At 34.2% G+C, this 22,265-nt stretch overlaps 4 protein-coding genes across 4 annotated transcripts; 3 read left to right on the top strand and 1 right to left on the bottom strand.

The window, feature by feature from the left end:
- The first annotated feature begins 702 nt into the window (after positions 1–702).
- On the top strand, positions 703–5,298 carry FTSHI1 (FtsH extracellular protease family). The gene is made up of 12 exons (XM_078959407.1): positions 703–2,082; positions 2,175–2,228; positions 2,316–2,381; positions 2,476–2,571; positions 2,646–2,827; positions 2,930–3,125; positions 3,230–3,344; positions 3,807–4,081; positions 4,222–4,305; positions 4,372–4,484; positions 4,568–4,817; positions 4,895–5,298. Exons 1-12 carry the CDS (start codon positions 865–867, stop codon positions 5,069–5,071), a joined length of 2,826 nt encoding a protein of 941 aa, XP_078815533.1. The 5' UTR covers positions 703–864; the 3' UTR covers positions 5,072–5,298.
- A 2,010-nt stretch (positions 5,299–7,308) lies between these two features.
- Positions 7,309–10,511, top strand: LOC145003389 (SUN domain-containing protein 5-like). The gene is made up of 4 exons (XM_078962517.1): positions 7,309–7,584; positions 8,073–9,244; positions 9,475–9,560; positions 10,161–10,511. The coding sequence occupies exons 1-4, from the start codon at positions 7,401–7,403 to the stop codon at positions 10,393–10,395; spliced, it is 1,677 nt and encodes a 558-aa protein (XP_078818643.1). The 5' UTR covers positions 7,309–7,400; the 3' UTR covers positions 10,396–10,511.
- A 6,019-nt stretch (positions 10,512–16,530) lies between these two features.
- LOC145001642 (uncharacterized) lies at positions 16,531–18,536 on the top strand. The gene is made up of 7 exons (XM_078960998.1): positions 16,531–16,662; positions 16,780–16,969; positions 17,344–17,426; positions 17,516–17,602; positions 17,674–17,822; positions 17,920–18,051; positions 18,134–18,536. Exons 2-7 carry the CDS (start codon positions 16,804–16,806, stop codon positions 18,321–18,323), a joined length of 807 nt encoding a protein of 268 aa, XP_078817124.1. The 5' UTR covers positions 16,531–16,662; positions 16,780–16,803; the 3' UTR covers positions 18,324–18,536.
- Positions 18,405–21,102, bottom strand: LOC145001640 (GDSL esterase/lipase At1g71250-like). The gene is made up of 5 exons (XM_078960997.1): positions 20,658–21,102; positions 20,112–20,239; positions 19,757–19,996; positions 18,959–19,214; positions 18,405–18,882 (listed from the first exon to the last, which is right to left on the bottom strand). Exons 1-5 carry the CDS (start codon positions 21,052–21,054, stop codon positions 18,644–18,646), a joined length of 1,260 nt encoding a protein of 419 aa, XP_078817123.1. The 5' UTR covers positions 21,055–21,102; the 3' UTR covers positions 18,405–18,643.
- Between the last annotated feature and the right edge of the window lie 1,163 nt (positions 21,103–22,265).

The following is a 22,265-nucleotide window of genomic DNA, read 5'->3' on the forward strand; positions in this document are numbered from 1 at the left end:
TGCCACGTGATATGCTACGTGGCTGATGATCTATTATTACCCGTAATATAATGGTATTTTTTGAACAAATGTGAAGTTTAATGGTCATATATGTACAAAAGTTATAGTTGATTGGTGATGTATGTACAAAAATAAGTTCAATAGTATTTTTTTACAAGTCTAATACTTTATTACATTTACAAGTCATTTTCCTTGACATATACTACATTTAACTCTACTTCCCTTTGCCACCGGAAGTATGGAAGTAGCTAACCATCTTCATCGTAAATAACCCAAAATTCTCATACAAACAATGAAGTTTTAGCACCACAGGATGTTGATTGATCTTATATAAGAAAAAATATCCCATATTTGTTTCGGATTTGCAATATAAGGATTTATTGCTTCAATTATTTGATTTTGCAATATAAGGGTTTATTTTCTACAATAAAAAGGTAAATTTGCCATTTTTATTATTCAAACACATCCATTCCAAAGAACATGTTTTCATTCAATATATTCCAAAGAACATGTTTTCATTCAAATATAAATTTTTCCGAGCCTCTATATCCGTTAGATGTCTGAATGTTTTAAAAAGCTTTATATATGAAAAATATTTCATCAAAGTTGTAAAAGATATACAAAGTTAGGTTGTCGAATTTATGGTTTTTGATCTTTTTTTTTTTTTTTTTTAATTGACCCGTTTAATTATTCGGATCCGGATAAACCTATGCTTTCCAATTTGTTGCAGAACAAAGAGCTCGAAGTCGGTCTCTTCACAATCCGTTAATCCTCCATGGAATTCATCTCGCACACGATGCAATTTCTCTCATGTCAGCCTCTCTAAAACCCTGAAATTCCATAACCCCTAGTTCATCACACAATATGATTCCCACACAAATTGGGATACCTGATAAATTTGTATTACCTGGGGCTTTTTCTTCCCAATCCAGCATTACCCTCCATACCTCACTCCCTATCAAAACCCCCCTTCGAAATGATTTGAAACGTATTGAAATCAGGAGAAAAAGACTACATTTTCCCCATGCATTCTTTCGAAAATCCGATTCGGGTCAGAATAATGATAATAGTGCACCACAGGATGATTTTGTAACTAGGGTTCTGAAGGAAAATCCTTGTCAGATAGAGCCCAGATATAAAATTGGTGATAAATTGTATACACTGAAGGAGAAAGAGAATTTGGGGAAGAAGAGTCATGGTAGTAATAGTGCTTCGGAGATTCTCAAGAGTCTAAATTCGAAATGGTTGAGCAACAACAAAAGCGGAGATAGGGTGGATTATTCACAGGATGTGTATTTGAATGATATTCTGAGGAAATCAAAGGGGAAACTTTATGTTCCCGAACAGATATTCGTAGAGGAATTATCTGAAGAAGCCGAATTCGATAGGGAGTTCGAGTTGTTGCCAAAAATTAGCTTTGACAATCTCCAGAAGTATATAGAGACCGATACGATAAAGTTTTTGACTTTCAAAGATAAAGGTGATGTTTCTTATGGACAAAAGGATCTTATCGTGGAGCTGAAAGAGATTCCGGGAGACAAGAATTTGCAGAGGACTAAGTGGTCGATAAAGCTTGATGATATTCAAGTACAAACTGTTCTAAATAAGTATAATGGACCCAAATATGAGATAGAGACACAAACGATGACATGGGTGGGAAAGCTCCCACAGTATCCAAATCCAGTCGCCTCATCAATATCCAGCAGGGTGATGGTGGAACTTGGTGCAGCGACAGCTGCAATTGCTGCAGCTGCGGTTGTTGTTGGTGGCTTTTTAGCTTCAGCTGTATTCGCAGCAACCGGTTTCGTTTATGTAGGGACCACATATGTCATATGGCCCATGGCAAAATCACTGCTTAGCGTTCCTATAGAAGTTGTTGGTGGTGTTTTGGAAAGAGTGGGTGATGCGATGTTAGACATGTTCTTCTATGGCGGGATTTCCTCAAAGTTGAATGAAATGTATCGACTTGGGGTTTTTTCATCTGCCTTTTCAATAGCTAGACCCATATTGTTGGTAGGTTTATTAATGGTTGTTCTTGTTCGTTTCACTCTTTCCAGAAGGCCCAAGAATTTCAGAAAATGGGTAAGATTAAGGATCTAAGATACCCTTTTTTCTACAGTGTATGCATATGCTTCATAATCTTGAAATTCGTTTTCTTGAAAACAAATTTGCAGGACATATGGCAAGGAATTGAATTTTCACAGTCTAAACCACAAGCTCGAGTTGATGTTAGTTTTACTCACATTATTTCAAAGATCAAATTCTTGATATATGCGTGTCATTCATTTCTTATTCTCTTTTAACCATTTGTTTAGGGTTCAACTGGTGTTACATTTAGCGATGTGGCAGGTATTGAAATAGCAGTCGAAGAGCTCCAAGAGGTAAAAATCTTTCTTTTTCTTCTAAAAGTTACAAACGATCCTGAAATTAGTTCTATTTGTTAGATTATCCCTCATAAAATGTTTGACTTTTTAGCTAGTCAAATACTTGAAGAATCCAGAACTATTTGACAAGATGGGGATAAAACCACCTCATGGTGTACTACTAGAGGGTCCTCCAGGATGTGGCAAGGTAGGTTATTATAAGCTATTTCATCCTCTTTATGAGAAACAGGATTAATTAACTTTATGTTAAATGTCATTCAGACCCTTGTGGCTAAAGCTATAGCTGGAGAAGCTGGTGTCCCATTTTACCAAATGGCTGGATCAGAATTTGTTGAAGTGTTAGTTGGTGTTGGATCTGCTCGAATTAGGGATTTATTCAAAAGGGCAAAAGTCAACAGACCATCTGTTATATTTATTGATGAAATTGATGCATTAGCTACAAGGTATTCAACTATTCATTCATGTCCTTATTGTGTTTTTTCTATTTATTTATTTATTATAGAAAAAGATTCGGTAGATTGACATTTTCTTTTTGCAATAATCAGGCGTCAAGGGATATTTAGTGACAAAACAGATGATCTATACAATGCTGCTACACAAGAAAGGGAAACTACATTGAACCAATTGTTGATAGAATTGGATGGATTTGATACAGGAAAAGGTGTTATTTTTTTGGGTGCTACAAATCGTAAGGATTTGTTAGATCCTGCACTTTTGAGGCCTGGTAGATTTGATCGAAAGGTTGGATCTTTTCTCTTTCACATAATTACATAAATACCCTCTTGAAAATACTCCATGTTGCAACTTAGGACATGTTTTTATGAAAATATTGTTTCTTTTTTTAGATAAGAATTCGTCCTCCTAATGCAAAAGGGCGATTGGAAATATTGCAAGTGCATGCACGCAAAGTGAAGTTGTCAGAATCTGTTGATTTATCTGTTTTTGCCCAAAATCTCCCTGGTATGTGCTTTCTTGATCTCTCCTCCTTTTTAGTAAGTTACACAAATGAACCTTGTTCTTTCTTTTTTACCATGTTGAGTCCAAAATTTGAAACATTTTTCAGTTTCAGTCGTTGTTTCAAGTTTTCATATCAGTTTTGGTCACTACAACTTAGAAATAAGGACCAAAATCGATATGAAACCTTGAAATAAGGACCAAAATTGAAAAAAGTTCCAATCTTGCACTAAACATGGTATAAATCTGAAAGCACAGGGACCATTTTCGTAATTCACTGAAAATTTGAGTTGAAAATAATTGTATAATGTGATGTCCATGAGTTTTAGTATGAGGACATTTGATTTTCATGTTTCAAGAAATGATAATAAAAAGAAAGATTTGTGTGTTTAATGGTTCAATTATATATTTGATTTAATCTTTTGTTTTTATCTGAAAAAAAAGTAAATTACAAAATTACCCTTGCAGGATGGAGTGGTGCAAGATTGGCTCAGCTCCTCCAAGAGGCTGCTCTTGTAGCTGTGAGAAACAAACATGAGTCAATCCTTCAGTCAGATGTTGGTGAAGCTGTTGACCGTTTGACCGTGGGCCCCAAACGAGTTGCATTAGATTTGGGTCAACAAGGTCAACGCCGTCGAGCCACAACTGAAGTGGGGACCGCTTTGACTTCCCATCTTTTAAGGAGATTTGAGAATGCAAATGTTGAGCCCTGTGATCGCATCTCAATTCATCCTCGTGGCCAGGTAAAAAATAAGTTCAAGAAATAGCAACCTACTTTCACTTTCTATTTCTATTTTTATTTTTTTTATTTTTTTTATTGAAGTAATGATTTTTTTTTTTTTTTTTTTTTTTCTTGATTGATACTAAATGATAATGAATGCAGACACTATCACAAGTTGTATTCAATCGACTCGATGATGAAAAGTATTTATTCGAACGTCGACCACAGTTGCTTCACAGACTTCAGGTAAAATTATCACAATGTAAAATTACCATTTTGCCCCTACTAATGCTTACATGATTACATGAACAGGTCTTACTTGGTGGGAGAGCTGCTGAGGAGGTGATTTTTGGAAGGGATACATCAAAGGCATCGGTAGAGTACCTTGCAGATGCAACGTGGCTCGCCCGGAAAATCATCACAATGTAAATTTACGTGTTTGCCCTTTTATTGGGTCGGATAGATTTAAAGGGTATTTTAGACTTTTGACATGTTTGCTTTTTCTCAGATGGAACATGGAGAACCCGATGGTTATACATGGGGAGCCACCTCCATGGAGAAGGGAGCCTAAATTTGTGGGCCCACGTCTAGACTTTGAAGAATCTTTATATGAACATTATGATCTGATTGAGCCATCAATTAACTTCAAAATGGATGATGAAATTGCAAAAAGAACAGAAGATTTGATGTCCAACATGTATGGAAAAACCGTTGCTTTACTCAGGCGCCACCATACTGCTTTACTCAAAACCATAAAGGTAATTTTGACTTTGACGTTGACTTTGACTTTGAGGCCCAACAAGGGACTTGATTGTTGTTAGTTGAATTGTTTCAGGTTCTTCTTTGTCAAATGGATATGACTGGGGATGAAATTGAGTTAATTCTTGATGAATACCCGCCAAATACTCCAACAAGTCGGTTACTTGAGGAAGGTGATCCAGGGAGCCTTTCCTTCTTTAAACAAAAGAAAGGAGAAGATCTTGAAATGGAGTATAGCATCTTGAGTCAATGATTACACGTGTTCATGGATCCCCAATACAAAAATTGCATTCATATTTTTCTTCAAGTTTGTAGCAACAAAGTTTATTTTTTATTTTTTTATGGGAGAGAGGATTTCTGGGTTTAGATTGTTGTTGTATAGAAGGTTTTGTTGAAATCTTGGAGGAATCGTTAGAATGATTGTTTTTGTATGTTGGTTCTAAAATGCACAAGATTTTCCCAGATTTTACTTTTTGTTTAGATTGTTGTTTGAATGTTGGTTCTAAGATACTTGTTGTTGTTAATGACCAAATGAGTATTAACTTGTAGTTGCTAATTAGTTATTCAAAGAATAATAATGTTTGTTGAAGTTTAAGAAGTACCTATTTAGTAACATGTGTAAGGCACCGCTTCTCTTTTCTTATAACATTTTGGATTTTGATACATGTCATAATCTAGTAAATAATAAGAGGATAAATGTGAATATTTAGGAGGATATTGAACCTCTCTTTCATGTATTATGGGATGGAAGAGGTGGAAATTAAAGAATAGCTAAAATGGAAGGGTTGAAAACAAAAAGGAAATTTTCAGAAAAATCTTAAAATTTTAGTTATGAAAAAGTCTCAAAGTAAATTTTATTTACAAAAAAGCACAAAATAACGGTTAAAACTTTGAAAAAACCTTTTTCATCCAGTTTCATAAATTTTGCCGGTATTATATAATTTTTCGTTAGTTTGTCTAAAATTTTGGGATTTTTCCAAAAATTACATAATAACCAAAATATTTGGAATTTTTTGAAAATTACAATGAAATTAATGGATATTATTATTAACAAATCATTTACAAGCATAAAAAAATATTTTTATTATAAAAAAGGAAATATATTTGTTGCTAATTTCTACGAATAAATTGGTGGTCTAAGTACTCTATTGCTTTCTGACCACTCAAACTCTCTACGTTCTTCCTATGCATTATTGTGAGTATGATGGTGTGATGAACTTAGTTAACATTCCTTTAATGTTGGTGTTTCTTTTATGTTGTTTAACCTAATTACAAACAAACATTTATACCTTGCATGTTAACAACCATCAGCTAACACACATCTATAAAATATAAAAAGTTAACCGTGAATGAGAATTTATATGGAAACAATTGAAGGGTTATTATCTATTTAAATTGTCATTCAAAGTTTACTTTTCACTCTCACTAGATGTGTGTAATTTTATGGTTGTTACTAGGTAATGTTTGGAGGTTAGGTAGTAATTAGGTTAAAAAACATAATGAAAGATATATATGTTCGTGTAATGATATTTTCTAATAACGTGATCATATAACATCATGCTTAATAGCAAGTAGATACTTATTGATTTTGTATTAATAAATATTATCAACTCTTGTATTGGTCACGCCTAACAGAGAACTTCTCACTATGACACCTACAACGATATATAGGAAGAACATAGAGACTTTGAAATAGTCAACAAACAGTAGAGAAATACATAATCGACCATTCATTTGTTAATAATAATAAAAAATGCATTTCCTTTGTTTATAATAAACAAATTGTGTTTATAAATGATTTGTTAATAATAATATCCATTAATTCTATAGTAATTTTCAAAAAAGTCTCAATATTTTGGTTATCGGGTAATTTTCAAAAAAGTTGTAATATTTTGAGCAAATTAACGAAAAATGACAGAATACCGGTTAAATCTACGGAACCGGCAAAAACGGGTTTTTTCGAAGTTTTAGTCGGTATTATGTGCTTTTCTGTAAACAAAAATTAGTTCGGGATTTTTTCATAAATTAAACTAAAATTTTAAGATTTTTTTGGAGATTTCAAAAAAAAAAAAAAAAAAAAAAAAAAAAAAAAAAAAAAAAAAGTACATCCACCTCAAAATAATACTAGTAATTACCTATCTTCCATTTGTGTTGCATACTTGTATTTGAACATGTAGTATGCTATTGAGTTGGAGTTGAAAGTATAATGGTTAGAATTGTTTATCTTTACATTTCTTAATATCTTATGGATATGTATTATGAAATTGATTATTTGATTATTGCGATTTAAATTGCAATAAACAGTTTGCCTTATTCGGATTAACATACGTGAATTATAGTGCTTATTATATTCATATTGTATACCACTAACTCAAGCGGGCCTTAAAAGACCGAGTTTTTTTTCCCGAGTCGGGTCAAGAACTGATATCGGGTTCAAAACCGATCGTGCATGTCTAGACAGAGCCAATATTTCCGAGGGGTGGGGTATGATTAGGATTTGGGGGTGCTTTTACTTTTAGAATCGAAAAACAGAGTAAACTTCTCCTGTCCACTCTTACGTAAATCTTCAACTTTGATGAGAGATGAAGAAACCCATCATCCAAGATCCATCTACAGATGTCAAATTTCACCCTAATAACCTCAAATTGTTCAACAAAAAAGATGAAAAAGATAGTTTTTTAAAGCTCTCGTTGCCTTTGTTCATCACATTTTGGCTCCCTTTTATGATTTCATTCTCTACATTTGGCCTCAATCACGGCAATGGAGGTATCTCACAGGCAGTTCCAATAAATTATCGATTTTGATAAGAAAATATTTGTTATTTTCGAATTATGTTACATACCCATTTATTATTTCTTGGCTTTGTGAATCCCTATTGTTAAATCTTTGCATAAAGTTATGATTTTTAGGGCTTGTTTATGTAATATTATGAGAATTTCTCATACCCTTTTGGAAACCATCATTCTATTTATTTAATTTCATGAATTTGAGGTACCTTGTATCGTATGAATTTGAGGTACCTTGCATGAATTGATGCATCTATGAGGATGATCTTTAGGGTGGTTGGACGTTCATGTAATATTTTATAAAAATATATGCGGTTTTCGAGTTACCCATAATTTGTTTCTTGATTCTATGAACTTCCATTGTTAAATTCTTGCATAAAGTTACAATCTTTAAGGTCTGTTCATGTAATATTTTGAGAATCTGTGATACCCCATTAAATAATCCTTTTATGTTCTTCATTTTTGCAGGGAATGTAGGTGTTTTTAGCAAGAACTTCACCAACTTGAGCTCATATCCATACCTCGAAGATCAAGGTCGAAATCATACAGATAGGGTTCTTTTAGAGTTCAATATCTCTAGGGTTCATAACGATTCATCGTCTTACGAGGAAGAAACCGATGGTAACCCTCTTGAAGAAACAACTTCAGCAGACGAAGTATTCTGGAAAGTTTTAGGTTATTCCTCATTCGTCTGCGAACGACAAATTCAAGACCTTTATCTCGAAAACAGACAAGAAGAGGTCAAATCAAGCCGAACCCATCTAACATATCGTGATTTGAAAGAGGTCACCGGTGCACCAAGCGGTTTGACCAACATCACCCACCGGCTGGAGCCCGATGGAACGAAATACAACTACGCGGCGGCGTCAAAAGGCGCGAAGGTGGTGGCGCACGATAAGGAAGCGAAAGGTGCAAGCAACATTTTGGGGGAAGATCACGATATGTATTTGAGAAACCCGTGTTCTGTTCCTGAGAAATTCGTCGTCATCGAGCTTGCAGAGGAGACTTTAATTGACGCAATTACGATCGCGAATTTTGAACACCATTCTTCGAATTTTAAGAAATTTGAATTGGCGGGAAGTTTGGTTTTTCCGGCCGAATCGTGGTATGAGCTCGGAACTTTTAAGGCGGAAAACGTGAAACATAAACAATACTTTAAATTACCTGAACCCAAATGGGCGAGATATGTAATGTTGCGATTGATTACTCATTACGGGTCGGAATTTTACTGCACGCTTAGTGTTTTTCAAGCATTTGGAGTCGATGCGATTGAAAAAATGCTTGAAGATCTGATCATGGCGTCACCGGAATCGACAGAGAGAAAGTTATCAAACCCTAATCTGAAAACCGATGGTGAACTGAAGAATATTATCGAAGGGGTTGATGATGGACTGAAAGTTCCTGAAACTGTGGCTAAAGGTAATGGGCGGATTCATGGTGATGCGGTTCTCAAGATTTTGATGCAAAAAGTTCGATTGTTGGAGAATAATTTTTTGTTGCTGGAGGAGGAGATTAATGGGGTGAACATGAGACATGGTGATGTTGTTCCGCAGCTTGAGAAAGAAATCGCGAAATATTCAGGGCTTGTGGAGGAAACAAGATCGGAAATTGAGAATCTTTTTCCATGGAAGGAAATTCTAGTTAGTTGTTTCTCTAACTAACTGTAGATCAAATTAAACTGTCTCGGGTACATCCCACTTAAGACAGTGTAGTTCAGTTTCAGTTGGTTATCTTCTTGAACGTGTTAATTTAACACGGGTTTAGTTTTAGTTGGTCTTTAAAGACCAACCGAAAAAATCAACTGAAACTGATCTACGTTAAACTGGTTATCAAATCTTTGTGATTTACGGACCATGGTTAACGATTTCAGGAAAAAGAAATTGCGGATTTGGAATCATGGAAGGCTTCCGTGTCATTCCTTTTGGAATTGGTAGTCAAAGAAAACATCATGCTTAGGTAATGAACATCATTAAAATTTTAAAATTCAATTTTAAGCTTGACTTTTTAAACCCTTCAAAAATGGGCCTTGCATCTTCGGTAATTTGCAAGAAATAACAGCTTGTTTTACCCTTTTTATTGTTAATCCATAAGGCTAGAGGGAATGAAGCATGTCATGCCCACATCATCTTTGAAACTATAAAATCTTTGTCATATCATTTTCGCCACACAACATAAATGACATGATATTTTTAAGGGGCGTGTCAACTTGGTAAATAAAGAAAAAAAAAAGAAATAAACACACTCACATGCACATTATCTCTTTTCTTTTTCATCGACACTAACATACCATTTGAGTTTGCCATTTTGCCATGCCACCTTTGAGGGGTGGTGCTTACATGGCATGCCAAGTAAATGCCGAGTGTTTTTACCACCCACTCCCCTTAGCATAATAGTAGTATACGTACATTTATTTTACCATAATAGAAACATATTTACATTCTTTAACAATATAAGTACATTACTATTATGGGTAAAAAATAAAGTACATTACCATACTGGTAACGAGAGTAAAGGATTGTGCTAAATGGTGCAAAATTTTGCCCACTTTTTTGATAGGCAAGAACTTGAGAAGGTTTTAAGTGATGAAGAAAGCTTGGATAAAACCGAACATGCTTTGTTGTCTGCAAGTGTTTCTTTCACTATCGTTGTCACATTAAAGATTCTTTCAGACCGGTTCTCAAACTCCTCAAGTGACTTACATAACCGAAAAACACGCAAGGCAAATTGGGGATGGAAATTTCTGGTTTTGACTTGTGTTATTACAACAATTGTTACTTTGACTTTTTGTTGAGAATTTTTATTGATAATCTCAGGCCATTGTACATTAATCTTTAGCATTAGCCATTTTTGCAGTTCAAAATTGTTTCAGAGATGATTTTTTTTATATATAAAGATTTGATTTTTGTAGCTTTTTTTTTTGGGTTTTGTTTCTCTTATTTTAAGAAAAAAGTAGTTCTAAGGTCTACTAAATTTGTATCATCCCAAGTTTAAACAACAAATTAGCATATCAGTTAAAGTAACAAACTAATCTAATAACTTGTAAATTAACTTGAAGCAAAAAATTAGTAATGATTCATAGATTTACATAATATATATTTATTGTAATCTAAAGCTTATATCCCCAAAAACATGCATCCAACCAAACCAAAAACAAAATAATTTATCGTGTTATGACACTTGTACCTTGCATTTTTCTGGGTTCCTTGATATCATGGAGAAACATAGTTTAATATTTAATGGGAGTTTTGACTTAAATGACCACGAAAGACATAATTTTGGCTCGATTTAGCCACTAAAGATCTCCTCACGTTAAATTAAACCTTGAAGTCTCGATTATTGTTTGATTTGCCCATGTAAAGGTTTTATAAGTTACATTTAGGATTAATGACATAATTGATCATTGAAGTTAAAAAAATGTTACCATTTATCCATTTAAATGGATTTTATGACTTTTTTTATATACAATCTCTCCCTCTCCCATACCCACCCACCCATCCTCCCCTCTTCCCCCTACTATGTGTGTGACATCCCTATTTCTACGGTCCGGACATCACTATCCATGTACCTTTTTACTGTTACCTGTGATACAAAGAAATTGAGTGGGTCATGTTGGGAAGTCTGATGAGTACATAAATTTTTCAACCCATAATAATATAATTAATTTGTTTAATTATTTATTTCACATGAAACATTCAAACCATACACCTATCCCCATTTTCCTTAAATATTCATCTCTAAGGATTTATCATACGGTTCGTTGTGAACATTGAGTAGACAATACTGCTTCAGGGACTCCTCCACAATACATGTTAGTAAGGAATAAAGCACATCATATGAACACATAGTTCATCAACTATAGGTTGCGAACCTGCCTGTGTTCCACTGGAATGTTTAGAATAGTCTGTAGTTACCATCTATACTCTCCTAGATGACTACATCGTTAGTACAATATTATTATTGAAGTCGTGATATCCTATCATCGTTTTCATCTCTTATTGTACTATAGAAGTCATGACATCTTATCATCATTTTCATTTATCATCTTGTAACATCTTGTTTTCCAAAGAACAAAGAAGGTGAGCCAAGACTTAAGGAATCAAATAAGGATTTTTGGAGTAGACCCTCGGCCACGATATGGGGCTTGGATGCCCACGACGTGGTGTGATATTTTTTGAACGCATGTTTTTAGGGTCACCACGCTGTAGAAATAGATGACCACGTCGTGGCTCCTATTCAGGCCCAAGCCCACGTATTTTAGGGTTTCATCCATATTTAAGCATATTAACCCACCATTATAGGTCATCTTATTCAGCCTCCATTAATTCGTCTCGAAACTATAGCCTCTCTTCCATGGAAATGAGCTTGGTAACTATATATTGAGGTTGTTTGCTTCATTTGGTGAAACTTGAAGAAGAAGTTGGTTCATTTTGGTTCAAGGAAGCAATGAGCAAGCATGGATCCAAGATCTTCTTAACATTTCTGAGTTATTGGAGGTATAAAGTTAATATCTTGACATTTATGTTTCATGTTTGATGTTTGACCTCATTTTGGATGATTTAGTCCCATTCTTGAGTGCTTTTGGAGTTTGAGGAGCTCTAGGGTTTGATGTGGTGCTCATTTGGTCATGAACTTCTAAGCTAGTGGGAAAAAGGTCTTAGCTTGAGTGTTGTTAGCCTCATGTTTAAGTTTTGGTGACATTTAGGACTTAATGGACTTAGGGTTTAAGATCTTGTCCTATGGTGAGGTCCTAATGGATAAAGTTGGAAACTTTATCCATTAAGTTGGTGTGGAGACATAGATCTGGAAGTATGAGCCTAGATCTGAAGGGATTAAGCTCTTATTAAGAAATTGGTGATTTTCCAGTGGCCACGGCGTGACGAGGATAGCCATGGTAAGGCGAAGTCAAAAATCGCGACTGCCTTGTTTTAACATTTGCCACGGCATGGCCAAGGAGGACCACGACCTGGCGTTGACTGTTGACTTTTTGATCAAGTTTGACATTGGTTCAAACTTAAGGGTTTTGTGCTGTTGATTAAGATTTTACGTGGTTTTGGTGATTAGCGGATTCATGGGTGCAAGCAGTGCTGAAAAGGGTTCGTATCGTAGTGTTTCATAGTTCTTCAATTCATGTGAGTTTTCCTTATTATACCCGTGGGGTCAAAGGTACCAATAACGTCCCACTTGTTTGGGTTATCATTTAGTAAAAGGATGTCATAGGGATTATATATAGTTATATACGATAGACTGAGGACTCTTGATCTAGGCTTCCTTGAATGTTCCTTATTTGGTTGTGACTCTAGAGTAGGATCACTTGTTCGGGTGTTTATCTCACCTCCGCATATGCTGATTGCGTACACCCAGCGTACTTTGGTACGCCCAGGGTACTCAGGATCCCCTTAGTACGCCCAACGTACACCTCCTTATACGCCCAACGTACTCAGCTTGGCCCAAAACCACCCAAACATCAAACGGTCATAACTTCTTTGTTTCAACTCCGATTTCGACGATCTTTATGTCCATGGAAATATATTGAGGATCTCTACAACCCTATCTAATTACTTTTGACTTAAAACACATCGAACTAAAATCCAAAATTCATAAAAGAATTCTGAAACACTACTTCCCATTTCACCATTTGACTCCAACACATAAATCGAATTACTGGATCACACAATATACATTACCCACATCCAAATGGGTCTAAACCTCTCGTTACCAAAACCTGAAGCCCTATGATACTTGATCTTCAGGTCACGACCCCGAATTATGAAATGAACCGAAACAGGGTGTTACAAGAAACTACATTCATTTGGTAAAAAATAAAATCTATCCATTTTTTATAAAATCTGTCAACCCGACCAATGGGCAGGTATAACACTAGTTTTGAAAGATATGATCCCATTAACTTGTGTTCAAGCCCATAAGTCAGGTTGTATTCGTTTATTTATGCAAAACACTTGAGAGGAAAAACTGGGGAACAAATTGACGAATAATGCAAATATATGTATTTGCTGAAATGTTGAGAAGGAAACTCCCATCTTTATTATCAAACTCCATTAGAAATGCATTAGTTTATACCAAACCCACCTCACATTTCCCATCACAAAGGTATTGCACAACCCAATTCATATTTGTACTCTATTTCACAAAACTCGTTAATTATTAATCTAGGTTTGATACCATTCGAGCTTACAGCTTGTTGAAGTTGAATGATCCGACGGACAACAAATGTGCTACAAAACAGCTAACAAGAAAGGGCGATGGTATCGGGTCGGGTAAGGGGAAAGACTGTAGGTAGTAGGCTAGGGGTCATAAGGGGCAAAAAGCTCAAACAACTCACAAGTTCGGTTTTGAAGGTGGCTAAACTCCCTTGAGGCATCCTCTTCTTCATTTGTATTTCAATCTGTCTACCTATATGATCTCATTCTCATCCTATTTAGAATTAAAGGTAGTTGTTGTTTTTGCATGAGGACATAAATTCGTTGAATATTCTATTGCCTCGGTGGATTTCGAATTCTAATCATGATCCATATCAGTGTTGCTAATTTATTCTCCTTACACACAAGTACAACAATGGGATTGTTGTCGATTAATAATATGCTATAATAACATCGATCGCAGTTCAATTATATTAAGAACACGCCAACTTGTCATCAAGAGTGTTTTAACTGGTATCATACGCTTTTATGAAACTCAATGATCTATAAAAAAAGAAAGTTGATTCGTATATAACAAATTTTCTCCATACACAACAGTTTGTGTTATAAATGTTGTATTGTATAACTTTATAAAACATAAATTGTAGTGTATGGTAAAAAATAGTTGTGCATGCACTTCCCATAATAAAATAAAATAAAATAATGTCCTATATAAAATTTTCATAAAAAATAATCAAACAATATGTTTTGGATGAAATGTTTTACCGCACAAGATCACATTTGCATACATCTTTTTTAGATTACACTTGTAACTCATTGTTACATTCTTCTCAACCAACTATTAACTGATCTATCATCCTTTGAAGCATAATTTTTAACCTCACGGTAAAATATTACCAATAGTTAAAAGATGTGATGATATCCAAGTTCCAACTTATAATGCAGACAACTTTTAAATAAGAAAATTGTCATCTTCTACCTTTAAAAACATACAAAACCAAAGTGCTTTCCTAACTTTGACATTTTTTAGGCTATGTATAGATTTGCCATAAGGCCCACCTTCCCACACAACACCCATAATTCACAAGATTCCATATTTAGAGGAATGTTTGTAATGTACAAGGTAGAGGATAACTTTTCTAACAATTTCGAGTTAGTGTCGTGGTTTTCATTCCTCCATGATCATGATTACTAACCCTTCCAATGTTTGATAAAGCTTTCTGTCGATTCTTACTCTTCCATTCCCACTCCCATTCTTTCTGATTATCTTTAACTTCTAACACCATCATCAATTGTGGCATCGGAATCAAAGGAAAAACATTATAGGAATTAAGTCATCACTATGTCGCCACAAAGAATCACTATTCTCTAATCAATATTTTTTTTAGTTTTTAACTTTTATTTAAGGCCGCGTTAACATATTCTCCACATGTGCAATTTCACGCTTAAACACATTTGTTCCGGCTTCAATTCAAACATGATAAAGCTTAACTTGAACAAATTTAAGGCTATATTTGACAAACTAGTTAAAAAGTTAGTTGATAGCTGATAAACTAGTTTATTAATTAATAGTGTTCGGTAAAAAGTAGCTTATAAGTTATATTGCAAAATAAAATGACATTAGTGAAATATATATATATATATATATATATATATATATATATATATATATATATATATATATATATATATATATATATATATATATATATATATTTGGAATATTTGTAAAAAACTATCTCAAAATAGTTTATAAAAAAGTAAAAAACTTAGTTCATAAACTAAAATAAACTATTTTCTTTTTAGTTTTAACTTTTAACAAACATTAAAATTACAACAGTGAAATTTTTAAGTTTGAATAACTTTACTAGTTTAGTCTAGAGTTGGTAATGGGTCGATTTTGGTTGGGTTTAAGTTCAATCTATTTACTAATTTGGTTGAATATTTCAACCCAACCCAATTTTTTTATTTAAATGAATGAATATTTTCAACCCAACAAAACCTTTCAGATTAATGGGTTTTCATCGGGTTGACCCGTTTATGTAATTCCTAATCCAACTTATTATATAAATGGGTAAACCCATTTAAAATAAAAAAGTAAATAAAATAACTAAAGATTACACCACTTAAATTAGTTCCAAATTTAAATAAACTTTCAAAGTATAATAAAAACATAAGAAAATTTTCAAATAACGTTAAAGATATGTAAATTCGAAGTGATTTTGAAGAGTGAATAACAACAAAATTATTATATAAATGAATCATCGTGATGTTTTTTTGACAATTTTTTCTTGTGAATCATCTTACAAATGAATCATCTAATGATTCATTTTGTTTGTTCGCGAAAAAAATATGTAGAAAAAAAATTTCTTACCTTCCTACCAAAAATTTCCTTCTTATTTGATCTTGTCTCTCTCTCTCTCTCTATGTATATATATATATATATATATATATATATATATATATATATATATATATATATATATATATATATATATATATATATATTAAATAGGTTGGTGGATCGAAAACGAGTTGGTAACTTTTACCCAACCCAACCTATTTAATTAAATGAGTTTAACGGGTTGACCCATTTAACCTAAATGGGTTGAAAATTTCAACCCAACCTGCTAATTTTGGGTTGGGTTTGGGTTGAATTTGTGGGTTGGATCGATTTTTGCCGGCTCTAATTTAGTCAAACTAAAGACGAATATTGAAGGTTTAATATAACATTTCAAAAAACCTTAGGGGCTCCAAGCGAGAAAAACTCAAAGAGTGATATCTGTTTGACGATCAAAATTATATTATTAGTAAACCCGTTAAAAAATGCCAAAAAGAACGCTTCAGTCAAAATCCTAGGGTTTGGAGTCTGGGCGGAGCACTCGATTAGTCAATTAAAGGTACGATTCTTTACTCTATCTCTTAATCGTCGTTACAAAATAGGATTTTTGTTTGTAATGCTAGGTTAATTTCAATTTTGTTTTGATTAGCTGATCATTTTTGAAAATTTGGATCAGTTTGCTGTTGTGCGTAAAGTAGTGATGGATGTGGACAGATTAGAGCTTGTAAAAGCTCAATTGCAACCATTTTTACGTCAAGGGGAGGAATATGTTCGTCGCGTTGAAGAATTTGCTCGTGAGATCCCTCCAATTCAGATCTATATTGCAGTCGGAGCCGTGTTCATCACTACCTTTCTAATCTACTTAAGTAATTTCACTACTCTCTCCTTCCATCATATTGTTTTCGTTGCTAGTAATTTTCTAGTCTGGATATACTTATTCCAAAATACGAACACCTGTAGTATATTTTGCTTAGTTTTTACTATTAAACTGTTGAATGTTTTTACACATGTTCGTTTAAGTGCTTGATGATGTTTATTAGCTTTAGCATTAGGAAATCTACACTTTATCTCTCCTTCATTCATGCAAGTTTGAGGTATTTAAAGGTTATTAGACACAAAATCTTATAACTAGTCTTTTTCAATGATTGATATTTCAATTTTAACATAATGTAGTAGTTCTTTGCACATCTACAGTGTTATTCCTTATAAAATATACCTCATTTCTTGATTCTCTTTGCAGTACGCCTTTTCAAGCATACAATATCCAACACCATTGTACTCACTGGGCTTAGTGGAGCTGGGAAAACTGTTCTTTTTTACCAGGTAAATAAATAATCACAAAGATACATTTTATTCAAATCATATTGATGCCAACAACTTTTATTTTTTAACAAAACAAAATCTTGATACAGCTTCGTGATGGATCTTCTCATCAAGGCACTGTCACATCAATGGAACCCAATGAGGGTCTTTTTGTCCTCAATTCCGAAACCTCCAAGGTAAACAAACTACTTTCTTTACTCTTTAACAAACCTAAACGAGGGCAAATTCGTAATATGTTGTTTTTCAGAAAGGCAAGGTTAAGGCAGTTCACCTTGTTGATGTTCCTGGCCACTCACGTTTGCGCCCTAAATTGGACGAATATGTCCCTCGAGCAGCTGGCTTAGTATTTGTTGTGGATGCAGTGGAATTCTTGCCCAATTGTCGTGCTGTTTCAGAGTAATTTATTTTTTTAATTATGATTTATAACTTAATCCCATATGTGTTTTTTTATGGATATTAATCTTAACATATATTGATTTTTGTTTGCAAAAAGGTATCTCTATGACATTTTAACAAAATCGAGTGTTGTCAAGAGGAAAATTCCACTTCTTATCCTTTGCAACAAGGTGGATAAAGTCACTGCACATACAAAAGAGTTCATCCGAAAACAACTGGAGAAAGAAATGTATCTTACACTTGTTTTGTCTGTGTTGTAAATGAAAAGGGTAAAATAGTAATTTACTCACATTCTTGAATGACTTTTGCAGTGATAAGCTTCGGACATCAAGAAAAGCTGTATCAGATGCGGATATATCTAATGAATTCACACTCGGAATCCCAGGGGAACCCTTTTCATTCTCTCAATGTGTAAACAAAGTCACTGTTGCTGAGGCTTCTGCATTAACTGGTGAGATTCAACCCTTGGAGCTCTTCATTAGGGAACGTGTTAAGCCTTGATCTTTCACTCAATTCCATTCCATTTCTCACAACGGAATTAGATAAATAGCAACGGAATCGGAATTTGAAGAGATGTTTCCCTTTCTTTTTTTATTTTCTTTTTTGGAAATTGTTGTTTAGGAGATGTTAATATTCTAAAGACGTAAATTTGCATATTGTGGGGTGTGTTTGAGTTTGACAATTCTGAGATTGATTTTGACTTTTCTTTTTTCATATCAATGCTAACCAAATTTACACTTGATGAAACTAATTTCTAGAGATATGTAATCTATGTACATTATCGAATTTTCATACAACACCTACACAATTTCCTGTATTTGTCAATGGGTGAAAACCCTTTGAGCTACCATATCCATCATGTTCATTGGATAACACATCTTCGTATGCAATCCAGACCACACATTCTCTGCTAAAATCTCATTCACAGCAGATGTGGGGTGAAATTGATCCCACCATAGATGATCTGAAGCATTCTCACAAGCCATTCCAGGTGATATACACATGATCCAACCATTATATCGCCCTAAACCACAGCATGCAGAATTCATAACGCTAAACCCTAAAACAAAAATTATCAAGATTTAGATTTTTAGATCTTTGATTTCCGAATAGTTTTGGAGTCAAAATTGTTATACCGTATTGGTCAAAATTCTTCATGATGTCCATGGAACCAAGATATGCGTCGCAGAAGATGATATTGGAATTGTTGAGTTCTTTACGAAGCTCTCCCACTGTGTATCTTAGAACAAAGTTGAATTCCATTATCATGTTGTTTATCTCCTTCACACATTCCCCGTTTGTGCTGTTGTATTGCCATAGGTAGTATGGGGCACACCCGATTGGAGCTAGTCCCATCACCACCACTCGCCTCACTTTCGCATTGTACAAATTCTACACCGCAAACTACAACATTAATCACCATGAAGCTTTAACAGAAACAAAACAGACTGTACTGCGTCTGACACGCATTGGACTGGGATCAAGACTGATGTCAATAACACACAAATTATAACTTTTTGTCCCACCCAAAAAAGGTGGAATAAGATGGGATATGGATTCACTCTTGATCTCTCATAAGTACAAAAGATATAAATACCCTCCTCATCCTCATCATTGAAAATAATCTCAAAGAAAACTTACCCAGTCCCATCCTAAATAACAAATGCAGCCCAAGGCTGCATTTTTTACACAGGACTGGGCTACACAAGCTTTGTGAACTATTTTTAATGATTTGAGAAGGGTATTTACGTCTTTTGTACAAATGAGAGATCAAGAGCGATTCCATGTCTCATCTTGTTCCACCTTTTTTGGGTGGGCAAAAAGTTATAATTTTTGTGTCATTGCCATTAGTCTTGATCCTGCTCCAACGCATATCAGATGTAGTACAACCTGTTTTGTTCTGTGTAAGAAATGGAATGGAGGGTTGTTGTAACCTTTATCTCTTGTTTCATTGATTGGGCTAAAAACTGTGTAAATTTCCATGAGACGTATTTGGATTGTACATCGGATACATTGGGCAAATAGTAATGTATGTAATCATTAGTCCCGATTGAAATGTAAAAAATGGAGTTTGTGATGAGACTTGATGCTGCAGCCTCACCCATTGTTAGTATGAACCGTTGGAAGGTATCCATAACCTGTTGAATTTGCTGAGTGAAAGATATGTGTTGACCCTGTAAATCATAAAACAGTATTTTTCTTGAATCTATGTATAAAACAAAACAGCAAAAAGACAGAAAATTTATAAAAATTGGAACTTGGAATACATAAATTGATCAAAACTTTTACCAGTTCTGATCCACTGGAGAAGATGATTCCAGCACCAGCAGATGCATAATTCAACCCGCGTTTCATGTCATTAACAGAACCACTTTGACCTAAGAAGCTTGGGACAAATGGGAGGCCTAGATGTAATGCTGTTTGGGAAGATGAGAAAAATAGTATTTGATCAAGAAAGTTTCAAGAAACATGATAAATTTTGTTTGATGTGAATTGATATATGTGACACAATAGGGAAGAAAAACAAGATTATTCAAGAAAGTAAATCAGTGAAGCTTTTCATCGAACACCTGATCTGCAATTATCTTTTAAAATTCTAAGAGCTTGAAACCCGAGATAGGAAAAAGTATAAACATTCAGGAATCGCAATTTTTTTCCCAAACAAATAATCCAAGAAAATCAACGATCGTGCTATGATAAACATGAATCAGATTCGTCTACTGTTACAGAAAACTTGAATGAATAATAAGAGCATCAAAACGCAAAACAAAATGGAAACAAATAACAACCGTATTCTCAGCTAACATGAAATTTAAGTAAAAAGTAGTTAATTACCAAGATAATCGACAGGGATTCTTCCGTTGGAGAATCGTCCGGTGGGTTGATGGGTATCAAAGTCACGTCCATAAGGAAGACGATCTGCTCGTGCAAATGTTCCAAGAAAATTATTGGTCCCACAATCAACAGAGGAGTCACCAATAACGAACAGCGCCGGAACGGGTGAAGGAGGCAGTGGAGGTGGCGGAGGGGGAAGAAATGGAGACGGTGGTGGTGGTGGAGGAGGAGGAGAAATCGAACTATTTCTTGATCTGGTATAAAGATCAGAGCTATTTCCTGGTCTAGTATAAAGATCTTGGGGAACATGGACAACTCCAACTGGTTTGAAATTGAAAAACATAGTGTGGGTAAGAATCAAGAGGGGTATGAATCGAAAAGAGGAGGAAGACTCCATTGATGAATGCGAGCTTCGTGACAGACAAAAATGGCGGGGTACAGTCGTCCAGAGAGTTGAACTTAACAGTTAACGGCAATATGCGAAGAAAATTGAAATACGGGCCAATATTTGGACTACTGCCCTCTTGTAATGGGTTCTGATATAAGGCCCAATTAAATATTGGCTACAAGTTTTCCCAAAGGGAACACTATACTCCATTAAACTTATATCTATGGCTCGATTTGATCACTATTTTTTTTTAACGGAATAAATTATTAAATGTACAATGCACCTACCTATTAAATTACTTTTTAACAGATTTCCGTTAAATCAGTTATTCAAAATTATACGAATGGTCTCTATATTTTCAAGTTCTTTCGTGTTTGGTTTAGAAAATCTGCAGTTGTAAAAAAAAACGTGTAAGCTTCCATTTAATGGCAGATTGTTAATATATTTATGAACTCTGAAAGCTAAAACCATTACATGGTTTTTTAAGGGACAATATTTTGGAGTATTGACTTAGATATTGTCGTTATGTAATTTGTTTTTTAAGACTATTAAATATTTATTAATATATAAGAAAACAAAATGTAACAAAGTATAAACTCAGAATACGAACTCAAGAACACAACTCATTTCCAACATCAGCATTTTATTCACTATGAAACAGTTGGTTTTCATCATACGAATACAAACAAAAATCCTCACTACAATCACACTCAAACTCTCATATGATACAAGGAATCAAAACTACACACAATCGTGTTTTATAGAAACCCTAATATGAAAACCCTCTTCTGAAGAACAAGAGAACAAACGAGAGAATATATCACACAAAGAAATATCTTGAGTTATGACCTAATGACCCTCCGATGAACATTAAATACCTGGGGCAAGATACAGCCCATGGATAACCCATGGATCCGGTTCAGACTTATAACTTGCACATGTTTATTCCATCTACATATACAATAACGTAGATACAACCCTTATACAAATAATAACTTAACATAATATACCGTGCAATAATTTTAATTACACAAATGATAAGTTTGCTAATATTATAATACTTTTAACACCCCCTCTCAAACTTATCATTTGAGACAATACCGCATTACTTTGCTGCAAACATATTTGAAAGACCAAGTCTTTTTGACAAAAAATCATGTTGCAAAAATGTTAAAGAACTAGTTAAAATATTTGTATTTTGATTAGATGAATCACTCTTA

This window comes from Lactuca saligna, chromosome 6, assembly GCF_052625555.1.
Source record: "Lactuca saligna cultivar CGN05327 chromosome 6, ASM5262555v1, whole genome shotgun sequence".
Taxonomy (NCBI): Eukaryota; Viridiplantae; Streptophyta; class Magnoliopsida; order Asterales; family Asteraceae; genus Lactuca; species Lactuca saligna.

Excerpts from the sequence above, each read along its gene's own strand:
- FTSHI1 (XM_078959407.1), top strand. The coding sequence starts at position 865 with ATGATTCCCACACAAATTGGGATACCTGATAAATTTGTATTACCTGGG. Across the intron at positions 2,083-2,174 it reads CCAAGAATTTCAGAAAATGG|GACATATGGCAAGGAATTGA; the intron begins GTAAGATTAAGG and ends ACAAATTTGCAG. Across the intron at positions 2,229-2,315 it reads AACCACAAGCTCGAGTTGAT|GGTTCAACTGGTGTTACATT; the intron begins GTTAGTTTTACT and ends CCATTTGTTTAG.
- LOC145003389 (XM_078962517.1), top strand. The coding sequence starts at position 7,401 with ATGAAGAAACCCATCATCCAAGATCCATCTACAGATGTCAAATTTCAC. Across the intron at positions 7,585-8,072 it reads CCTCAATCACGGCAATGGAG|GGAATGTAGGTGTTTTTAGC; the intron begins GTATCTCACAGG and ends TCATTTTTGCAG. Across the intron at positions 9,561-10,160 it reads AAAGAAAACATCATGCTTAG|GCAAGAACTTGAGAAGGTTT; the intron begins GTAATGAACATC and ends CTTTTTTGATAG.
- LOC145001642 (XM_078960998.1), top strand. The coding sequence starts at position 16,804 with ATGGATGTGGACAGATTAGAGCTTGTAAAAGCTCAATTGCAACCATTT. Across the intron at positions 17,427-17,515 it reads AAACTGTTCTTTTTTACCAG|CTTCGTGATGGATCTTCTCA; the intron begins GTAAATAAATAA and ends ATCTTGATACAG. Across the intron at positions 17,823-17,919 it reads AATTGTCGTGCTGTTTCAGA|GTATCTCTATGACATTTTAA; the intron begins GTAATTTATTTT and ends GTTTGCAAAAAG.
- LOC145001640 (XM_078960997.1), bottom strand. The coding sequence starts at position 21,054 with ATGGAGTCTTCCTCCTCTTTTCGATTCATACCCCTCTTGATTCTTACC. Across the intron at positions 20,240-20,657 it reads AATCCCTGTCGATTATCTTG|CATTACATCTAGGCCTCCCA; the intron begins GTAATTAACTAC and ends CTTCCCAAACAG. Across the intron at positions 19,215-19,756 it reads CAATGAAACAAGAGATAAAG|AATTTGTACAATGCGAAAGT; the intron begins GTTACAACAACC and ends TTTGCGGTGTAG.